The 10584-nt window shown below is 42.0% G+C and overlaps 1 protein-coding gene across 1 annotated transcript; it reads right to left on the bottom strand.

Annotated features, from left to right (window-relative positions):
* Nucleotides 1-770: 770 nt before the first annotated feature.
* LOC115043650 (matrix remodeling-associated protein 8-like) lies at nt 771-10575 on the bottom strand. Its single transcript, XM_029502283.1, has 12 exons — nt 10376-10575; nt 9835-9861; nt 9436-9741; nt 9154-9255; nt 8922-9055; nt 8633-8812; nt 4607-4748; nt 1564-1722; nt 1461-1485; nt 1289-1374; nt 1126-1197; nt 771-1037 (listed from the first exon to the last, which is right to left on the bottom strand). The coding sequence occupies exons 1-12, from the start codon at nt 10434-10436 to the stop codon at nt 1015-1017; spliced, it is 1317 nt and encodes a 438-aa protein (XP_029358143.1). The 5' UTR covers nt 10437-10575; the 3' UTR covers nt 771-1014.
* Nucleotides 10576-10584: the final 9 nt, after the last annotated feature.

Genomic DNA, 10584 nt, shown 5'->3' with positions numbered 1-10584 from the left:
TAAGACATATTTGCTGCAGTATGACCTGACGTTCACACGTAGTCTTGCACGGAGGAAAACCCTTTTCCCCCCTCAATGAATGCTGTAATATTAAACTTTTATCATACATGGTTTCAGAATATGAACTGAAAGCGGAAATTGCCTTCAAGACTTCTCCAACATTGACTGCGGTGATCACCAAGTGAACACAGTCATGCAACCCAGACGGAAGAAGATGCTCCTGTAACTCATTGTGTTGTGTGTGCGTCACACTGTCATTTCAATACAACAGAGCCTTTGTTAAGATCCTGCGAGAATTAATAACATTTCAGTGCCCAAATCAACAAATACAAGAGGCTAAAGCCAGCATCAAATACTTAAAAACAGTCCATTAGAAATACAGTCTCAACATCACAACAAAAAGATTTTTACATACAATGCCAGATAACTGAAGCCTAGAGGAAGCAGTTCACACTGATATTAACACATCAGGGAATAAGTGGGATTAAATGGGAATACACGAAGAAGAACATGAATGAAAAGCAAAACAAATGTATTTAAGCATAATGACTGAAGCTGTAACAGCAGACCTTTCTTATTTACTCAGTCACTACAGAGTTGACCTTATTCATCCTATCTTTCTGATAATCAAGGCTTGGCTACAACTCCCCTCTGGGTGGTGCTGTGAAGCTGTGCACAGTCGTCCAAGTCCGGTCTCTTCGGTTTGACAGTCGACTACAACAAAAGACAGTAAAATCCTTTTTGTACGCCCGGTATGTCTCTAACTCTGGTATTTTTAAAACACAAGACAGCAGTGGGAGCTGTTTTTTATTTTCTTTACAATATTTTTTGCACTGTTTTTTTTTGTTTTTGTTTTTTTTTTTGGCTGTATTTCGCAGGCAAGCGTTCTGGTGACACTGATTGTTCTCTCTGTGGCGTCTCTCCTGCCAGGACAGAAGGCAGAGTGTTTTGTTTGGAGTGCAGCCTCTGGACCAGCCAGGGGCTCCAGTTTCACTTTTTTCTTTTTCTCCTTTCTCACTTAGAGAACTTCTGCATCTCTGCGAGAGGGAAAGACAAATTGATGTTATGTGGAGATGTAAATGTGAGGTAATTAAGAGAAGACTGTTTTGCATGTGGGTGATTTACCTTTGTCAAGGTCAATGACTTTAGGTGGAGTGTTCATGTGGACCTTCTCTTTCAACAGGTTGTTCTTGTAATCTAGAAATCAAGCAGGAGAGGGTGAAAAATACAAACCCAGTCCTGACACGAGCCGCAGTGTGTTTACACTCCTCCCTTTCTTCTTACTCACCAAATCTCCTTTCCTCCTCGTTGTACATATTGACTTCGGCCACATCCATCTCAAATTCATCTGAGCTGCTGTGACTTCGACTGGACCTGTCACAGAGAGCAGGAGACATCTGAGTGTGCGTTTAAGGCTGAAACGGTGGCACTGTTTGTCTCAGTGCGTTTGCAGGACTCACCTCATGGATGCCTGCGGATAAAACTCTGAAAGTGAAAGAAATGTAGAGTCAGAGATTGAAGGCAAATGGACCTATTGTCAGACTAAGGTGCTGCCGTCCAGACCTTTTATTTTACGCCTGCGTGAGATGAGGATTATGACGAGGATGATGAACACCAGGAGGAGGAAAGACGTGAGGACGTAGCCCAACGGCAGTAGAAAGTGGTGTCTTTGATCAGGCAGAATAACGTTGATGACTCGTGGTGATTCAGCCTTTGTGGTGTCTGAGTAAGACAAAGACCACAAGAATCAGCATTTTACTTTGCCCACCATTCATCCCTCTCACAAACAGCCCAACGTGTCCTCATGAGGTTTACTAAATGTCATAAACAAAGCATTTAAACACGCATTACATACATACTGAGTAACATCAACACATGGAATTTGTAATTCCTCTCTTATTTTATCCCCTCAGGGTATTTTCATGGTGCTGCAGATTTGAATTGAAACAATAAAAGCTTTTGTGTGAGCAGCGCATGTCTCATCTGGCATATAGATGGAAATCTTTCTGAAGCTTAGATTTTATTTGTTGAGTTCATCTTTCAGGCCAAATTCTTTTTTTGCAGATGTAAAAACATTTTCAGCACACGCGCTGTGTGGTTAAAGGCTTTTCTCGTCAGTCCAGTCACTGCTTTGATCCATACTAAAATATCTGGATGTATATTCTATGAGCTGCGATATTAACAGCAGATATACGTGACATGTTGGCAAAATTCGTAAAATTGAATCCAACTGATTTTGTTGGCCTGCTGACTTTTTCCACTGGTGGCAAAGGGCAGTTAAAATCTCGATTGTCCCCAGTAAGAAATTACCATTACCTTGTTTATTTTTTGTTATTTTTGAAATAATTTGTGCTTCATAACAGCATTTTCTTCGTTCCCATGGCAAATCAGGTTGTGCTTCATGCAGTGGCACACTCCATGCAATACTTGGAGATTAACTTGTGATCATTGGCAGATTTCGCTCCAGGCTCAACAAAATAAATTTTCACTCGGCGTCTATGTGTGTAACTGCTGTGGCACATGCCTGTGTGTGTGATTCCTCAACTCGAACATTGATGTTTTGTGTTGGGATTTTTTTATGTGATTACATTTCCTGACTATCAAAGAAGCTAAAGACATTTCCATGGCAGTGTTAAATAATTAGCTGCTCAGGATTAGTTGATGTGTGCAGTTCTGCTGAGCGTTGAGAAGCAGAGGAATGAGAGAGGGAGGGAAAAACCTGGTTTCATTTTGCTTCATTAAAAAATAGAAAGTGTGAGGCGAGAAGCAGCTGTGGACCTCAGACTCAACATATTTGAGCCAAAATGAGATCCAGACAGAAAGTCATGCAGTGATTTACTTTTCCTGGCAGCAAAACACAGAGAAGTGAGGAGGAAAGAGGAGTGAAGGAAGGGCAGAGCGAGGGTGGAACAGAGGAGGAGAGCCACGAGAAAGGAAGGGGATGGTCAGATGGTTCTCCAGAGGCCTGACTTGCAAAATGAAGCTAGATATCTCCTCCCAATGGTCGAAAACACTAACCCCCACCATACAGCCAGCTGCCTGTCTGCAGTGCACAAAGAGCATGCACATCAACATTACAAGTGAAACGTCTGAACCTTTTTTTGTTTTGTTTTTTTCTGACGGAACATAGTGTTTGTGTTTAGCCTCCCTGCTCTTGTTTCCCCCTTTCCCAAACTACAGAGAGAAATAACAGAGTGAGGGAAGGAGGGAGGGGTGACCTACATCCCCTTCTTCCGTGTTTCATCAACAGTTTCTTTGGCTTCAGTCCTGCTTTCTCTCTTTGTGTATCTCTAAATCTCAAGAACCTCTTTCCTCAGTGTTTACCTCTACGGGGCCAGCTGCCTTACAGTTGAAGTACACTTCTTGTTGTGCATTTACGACCAAAAAGACTCTTTGGCTCTAGTAGGAATAGGCACATACAAAGAAAAACAATGGAAAAGGGCACAAGTGTGACTGAAATAAAGGAACCCAAGCATGTGGGGATTCTTAATGGAAGACATCAGAAGGAAGGAAGGACAGAGGAATGATGAAGTCGTGGAAACAAAAAATAGAAAAACTCCTCCAGAGCAAAACCACCAAGGCAGCAAATGGTCAGAGACGGCAGCAGAAAAGGCATAATAACTTTTTCTGTAGTCATATCACGATGATAGCCATTCTAAAATAATGTCTGAGCGCAAACACCATCCTTAATTAGTTATACAGCTTGTTTTTCAACAAATGCAATTCCCATGCTGTGATCCTACTGTATCATTACAGCTTGGCTTGTGACGGATTAATTGTGTGGGCAGATCCGGATCTTGGTCCAGAGTCTATCCGAGAGATTCCACTGAAATGAGACAGGCCGTCTTGACACACACACACAGATGAGTTCAGCCACAAGCATTTCATTTCTCAGCCTCTCTCTCTCTGAATGATTTTCCCACATTGATACAACTACCATTTACCGATTTGCTTCAGTTACTTCCTGGAAACGGAGACATTATATGCACCAGAAACTCTCATTCTCCAAGAATTTGAGGTAGGCAGCTGGCATGCCAGCATATCATTCCCCCATCGCAGTTCTCCCTTTTCTTTTCCTCTCTTCTAGTTCAGGCCCTCGCGTTTGTGTGCAAGGCAAAAGGCTGAGGAATGTGAACTACACTGGCGAAAAGGATGAAACAGCGGAGAAAGGTTGTTAAGAAAGACGATAAAATGATTCGGGTGAGATCTGGCGGACTGATTGTACGTGGGTTTGGGAGTCTGGGATGGGACAAGCTGATGGTGCAAGAAAAACATTTCTGATGAAACAAACAGAGGGCTTCGGAAATGAAGGGGCTTTTTCTGCACCTCTCAGCTGCTCTTCCCCGGCTGTTACTTTGCGTCATGTAGAGTCTGAGGCCGGGGCAAAACATGAATGAGGGCAAAACAAGACATACAGAGGGGACAAGTGAAGGAAAGAAGAGATGAGTGTTATTATATATTGTGTATATATATATTATTGTATATGCCCTAGTTCAAATCCATGCAGTGAAAAACATTCCCTCCACTCAACCACTCAGTGACCTACAACAAGGGGAGCAGGCAGAGAGACCATGTGAGTGTATCTGTATATTTGTCTGTGTGTTACCTTTGTCCTCACTGGGCAGTGCTCTGGCTGGCTGGGTGGTCTGAATCACTGGTGGCTCCACTCGGACTTGAAACTCTCTTCTCTCATGTAAGCCGCAGTAATGATGGTGGAGGTGGCAGGAATACATCCCCTCGTCGGTGGGCTGGGAGTCGAACAAAGATACAAGCACACATTTTCTTTGCCTTTAGCAGGAACCAGGTGAATCAGATGCATCACGTGACCCAGTGATGTGCCCCAAAAAGGCAAAAATGTATGTTTCCATTGAGGCTTTACCATCATGTTAAAAAGCAAAAGCTTTACTTGGTATGTCAATATGTGAATGTCTTACCAACTACCAGCCACCTGCAGCCCTGCAGGCAAACAAGGGCAGCCAAAAGCCACGAGCTTATCAAATTCCTTCAATGCTTTTCATAGTCTGTCACATATGCAACAACAAACTGCTTCCTCCACAGTTTTCCGAACTTTCAGTGTGCCATGCTGCATGTAAAGTACATAAAAATAGTGATTGCAGCACGTCCAAATTAAACGATTCCACTTTTTCTAAATCCCCTCCTTTAGACTCATTGTCAGTGTTTACAGCGTCAGCCTGCGTACAAAATTACTGATTTACGAACATAGTACTATCAGACTGACACTGAATTATGTAAATATATCACACTATTGTAATTAGTCTTGTCTTGGAGTGAAGGCTTTTATTTATGAAATAATAATACATCGACCTTGAAGCCTTGAATCAATGAATGACAAAAAAAAGCTCAGCTGAATGTGTTATGGACAGAATTCACTGAGATGTGTAATTGCTTTTAATGAGCTAAAAATCTGAATTTCAGAGTCACTAAACCTGACAGGGAAATGGGATCAGGTTAGTTTAAAGTAGAATCCTATGTTGTTGGCTGAACAGCAAAGCCTTTTGTGATAAAATGTAGTTTTATTATTTAGCACTTTGCTCTGCATTTCTTGCTCTTAGAAGGCCACCAGGAATTCTTTGATGGATGTCACAAAGAGTTTTTCCACATTTAAATTGATATCAATGTCAAACTTCTTTGTTATAGATAGATAGATATAACTTTATTGATTCCAAAGGGGAAATTCACCTAGTCAGGAGCTCATCAATAATAAAAAATATAAAAAACAAAAAACAAAACATTATCCAGTCAGCAGGGGTTGAAATCTCCAGATATTAATATAAGTACCACACAATGTTTAGTCTGTATCCTGGCAACAGTTTCATGGAGAACCTCACATGTTGTCTTGAGTGGAATGTACACAAGTATTGTTATGATATGACTGAATTCTCTTGGTACACAGTACGGTCTCATACCAACTGCCAATAATTCAATGTCTGGACAGCACATCTTCTCCTTGACAGTAATAAAGCCAGTGACATTGTTGTCATTATTTATCCCCTTAGGTCACTTTAGTTTGAAGTCAGCCTATTGCAAAAATATAACATCCTCGATCTTTAAAAAAAACTAAACTTAAAAAAAAATAATAACAACTAACATAGATGATGTCACATCAAATGTGATGTCACAGAATGTGGCTTGGATATCCAAGAAAAACAGCACAAGAGCAAAGAGAGCCGGATAGACGATAATTTCAGAAGATTTCAGAGGATTTCAGAGGATTTCAGAAGACTTCAGAAGACTTCAGAAGACGGTGACGCTAAACCTTCAGATATGGGAGCAAATTCTGTACGAGAAGAAAGCAGCGAAGAAGAAAAGGTTTGGGAAATAGAGCCACACGAAGTTCTCCCTGGTCAACAAAATGTCTACATCGTAGAGAAGTACTTAGCCATCGGCAAGTTTGCAAAGGTAACCCAGTGCACAAAAATTGGCTCAACGGAGAAGGTCGCTGTGAAGGCCATGAAGAAACATTTGCGCTGGCTCGCGAAAGCAGAGGCACGCACTATGAGAAAACTCAAGGATTTTGACCCAGATAAAACCAACTTGATCAGGTTTACTGAGTTCCTTGAGTACAACATGCATGGTTGTCTGGCATTTGAATTGCTGGACATCAGTATCTATGATTTACTTAACAGCACAGGTAATAAGCCACTGAATCTGTATGAAATTCAGTCGATCGCACAACAGGTGATCGTGGCTGTAGACACTCTCAACAGCATAGGCCTGTCGCATTCGGAAATGAAGCCAAACAGCATCATGTTTGTTAATCGTAAAGAAGAACCGCTCAGGGTGAAACTGATTGATTTGAGTTTGGCTTGTAATGTCTCAGGACTGCGTCTGGGCATCAAAATGCAGCCCATTGGCTATAGAGCCCCTGAAGTAATGCTGGGCATTAAACTGACCAACACTGTAGACATGTGGTCTCTGGGCTGCATTATGGCCCTCATGTACCTTGGCCAGAACCTGCTTCCAGCCACGTGTGAATATCAATACATGAAGGCAATTGTGAAGATGCTGAAACAACCAAATGATCACACGTTGGATGCAGGAATTAAAACCAAGATTTTTTTCACCAAAGACAAAGAGGCGTGGAGGCTGAATACAGAGCACGAATACACGATCGCAAAGGGCTCGAAGCCCCATCCGTATTCAGACGAGATTATCATTTTCGAAGACATGGTGCGCCTTCATCATGAGAAGATGAATAACACCGAGTATGAGGACACAGAACCCTTTTTGAACTTCCTGAAACAAATGCTGTCCGTGGATCCTCAAGAAAGAATAACCCCAAAGAAAGCTCTGCAGCATTGTTTCATTGCCACGACGAAACTCAACCCTGATCATTTATCAAACAGCGAAGAAGATGAACAAAAGAAAGCTTAATCCAAGCCAGCCCCAAGTCCAAAAGGACCAAAAGTAAGTAAGTACAGTAAAGGTTTTTGAAGAGAGCGCAGGCTAAGAGTATCTTAACCAGAAATTTCTGAAATCAAACCCTTTTTTGAAGAATTCACATTACCTGCTTTAAAAGTCAAACTTTTCTATTATCTCTTTCAGAACATGCAAGACTGTTGGACTCTATTTTGGGTTGGACCAATGTTTATGTGTATAAATTCACACATAAGTATGAACTGTAAAAATCTTAAAAAAAAATTGTAATAAACATATGCTTTTCACTGAATTGTTCTATTTTTACTTGCCTGGATTACTATACGTTTTGGGAAGTTGCCCCTCAATCTACTGAGTTATTCAGCATATGGGCCATTTGAGTTTGGGAGTCCAAACAATGTAGAGTTAATTGTTTCACTTTAAGTTCAGAAATATTCATTAAGATTTATTGTCAGAGCCACTAATCAAGAAAGGTACTATTAATAAAAGAGAACAAACTTGCTTTAAAAGTTTGTAACCTTCTGTCAAAATGATCCTGATCGTGTGTGTGATCATGTTTAAAGTTAGCCTTGTTGTAATTTAAGTGTTTACAAACGAAGATTAGCTCTTCACCAAATGAACAGGATGCACTTTGTAAACTACATTTCTGAACACTCTTTGTAAAGTAACTTAAACCCTCTCAAATTAACATGAACCATGTGATAATCTCGACACAGACATCTGCCACATGCTGACTAGAAAACTGGCTCTGCTCCACAGTGTGATCGTAAAACCCTGAGCATGTATTTAACCAAAATCTACAACTTTATCAGCTCTGTAAAAAAAACAAAAATCACTGGGGCCCAAAGAAATTCTGTCAAATGTGATCGTACATTCTTCTCTGCTTTTTAGTACTATAGATGACATTAAAAGTCATTCATGACCGTCTAACGTTTGGAATGATTCTCTTGTTTACATGTGATTGCGCCACTCTGGCTGCGTTATTTCCGAAAAGTGTTTTCTCTGAGTACAGCTAAATTACTGACACACACTTTACAACACAGTCTGAGTAATGTATCCAAGTAGCACCTGGACACACAGATTTATGTTATGGGTGACCCCAGTGGGAAGTGTACCAATTATTATGTCAGATCATTGTAACTGTATGTAGCTCCTACTACCAGATTGTATGGAGTCTTATAAGCTCTTTGTGTTCCTTGTTGAAGTTCATGTCTTTCTACCCAGCCAGACTCACCTGCAGATCAGATATAGTGAGTGAGAAGTCTCCCTCTGAAAAGGCCTGATTGCTGATGTTCATCTTCCTCTGGAGGAACAGCGGCCCGTAGCTACGCTGCTCCCCAGACGCATACAAGTCCACCAGCCGGTCAGCGCGGTCATGGCGGATTCCTGGCGACTGGCGGTCCCAGTGGACTACCTGGAAACCATCAAAACAGGAAGGGAGTTGCATTTTTCTGTTAATACTGTGTAAGCTCTTTAATTTCCAGATAAATCCAGACTGAGATTGACTGAAGGAAGACAAGCACCTGCTGGTCCTCCTCCTCCTCACTCCAGTCCGTCCACACATTGCGTCGGTTGATGCAGGGCAGCACCACTGTGCTCCCCACCAGCACCACAAATACCGCCTTTTGTCCATCCCAAAATCGCTGTTCCTTTTTGCCTTAATGGTCAAAGTTCAAAGAAGAAAAACTGGGTCATCTTTAAAGTTGCTACTTGTTAAAGGTGCCGACAGTTGATGCAATTCAGTGTGATACATACGTGACTTAGTAACGTTGAGCTGTACTCTGACTGTCTCATACAGGTGACAGTAAAGATGGTGGAGGTTACAGGAGTACAGACCCCTGTCATTCATCGTCACATCTGTTGTCACAGGCAGAAAAACAAACAAAAGAATGCAAAAATAATGAAACTGTTGGGTGAAACAACTTCAGCGACCTATTTTTGTGCGTTGTTTGCCGTTTCACCTTTTAAGATCTAGTGTTTTTGGAGTATTAAAGGAAAGTATTGTCAGTCATCATAGTTAAAGACAGTGAGTGTGACCTTTGATAACCAGAGAGAAGTTTCCATCCTCGAAGGCTGTGGGGGTGATGCCAACTCTGCCAAGGTTGTAGGAATTGTAGATCCTTTGGTCTCCTGCAGAGAACATGTCCACCACCCTGTCCATGGGGTTGTCCAGGTGGGCCCGGTACACGTCCCAGTGGACCACCCTCTGTCTGTCCCTCACCCTGTCCCTGGTCCACACCATGCGACCACTCACACATTGCAGCACCACCCTGGAGCCGGCCAGGGCGCTCACATTGTAACCTGCCACCACCACGCTGCTGCTGCTGTCCGCCTGGCCTAATACTGAGGGGCAGAAAGGCGTAGGTATTCACAAAAAAATGTCAAGCGACTTCTAAATCATCTAGAAAAATATCATCACAACGCTGAGGAGCATACCTGCTGTGAAGAGGCAGGCCACAGGGACTGAAACAGAACGAGCAGAAGAGTGAACAGGATAATCACTTAAACAGACGCAGCTACAGCAGAGAGAAGTTTCCACAACATGGCAGTGCATGTTTAGGTTATGGTAATATGAAGCCTAATCTGAAACAATACTGTTTATTAGAAAGTGTAAGCTATAATCTCTGAGTGACTTAATGCCGCAAAATGAATGCCTTTCTTACTCTGTCCTGATGCCTCAGACACTGACTCAATAAAACCCATCAGGCAGGAATGTTTCTTTGTTGAAGCTTATGTGGACACAGGAGTCTTGATGGCAGATTATAGATTTTCAAACAAATAACAGTTTCTAAATATCATCAAATCACATCTCTAATTCATCTTAAATCAGCTAAGCAATTAAACTTTTCTAAATAGCCAAAGAATACAGTTTTCGTAATGTGACAACGTGTTGTTCTTTTTCCAAGATACTGTCGAGCTGTTTGCTCAGCCAATGCTCACCTGCGACAAAAGTAAAACAACGGAGAGGTACACTTACTGTGGATCAACAGGAGCACCTGGAAAACCAAGTCCTCCCTGTCGCTCTTCATGCTGATCATCTGAATAACGCGGCTTGTCGAAGCACTCACACAACACTCTGTCTGTTCATCCACGACAGCAGCGGGACTCTCCTTAGTTCAGATTTGTGTGTGTGAAGAGAGGACATCAACACAGCACCCAGACCGAGCCGAACCGACCAGATCCCAC

Source organism: Echeneis naucrates, chromosome 5, assembly GCF_900963305.1.
Source record: "Echeneis naucrates chromosome 5, fEcheNa1.1, whole genome shotgun sequence".
In the NCBI taxonomy this organism is placed as follows: domain Eukaryota; kingdom Metazoa; phylum Chordata; class Actinopteri; order Carangiformes; family Echeneidae; genus Echeneis; species Echeneis naucrates.
Note: the sequence above shows the minus strand (reverse complement) of the source record. Positions and strands in the feature narration are given on the sequence as shown.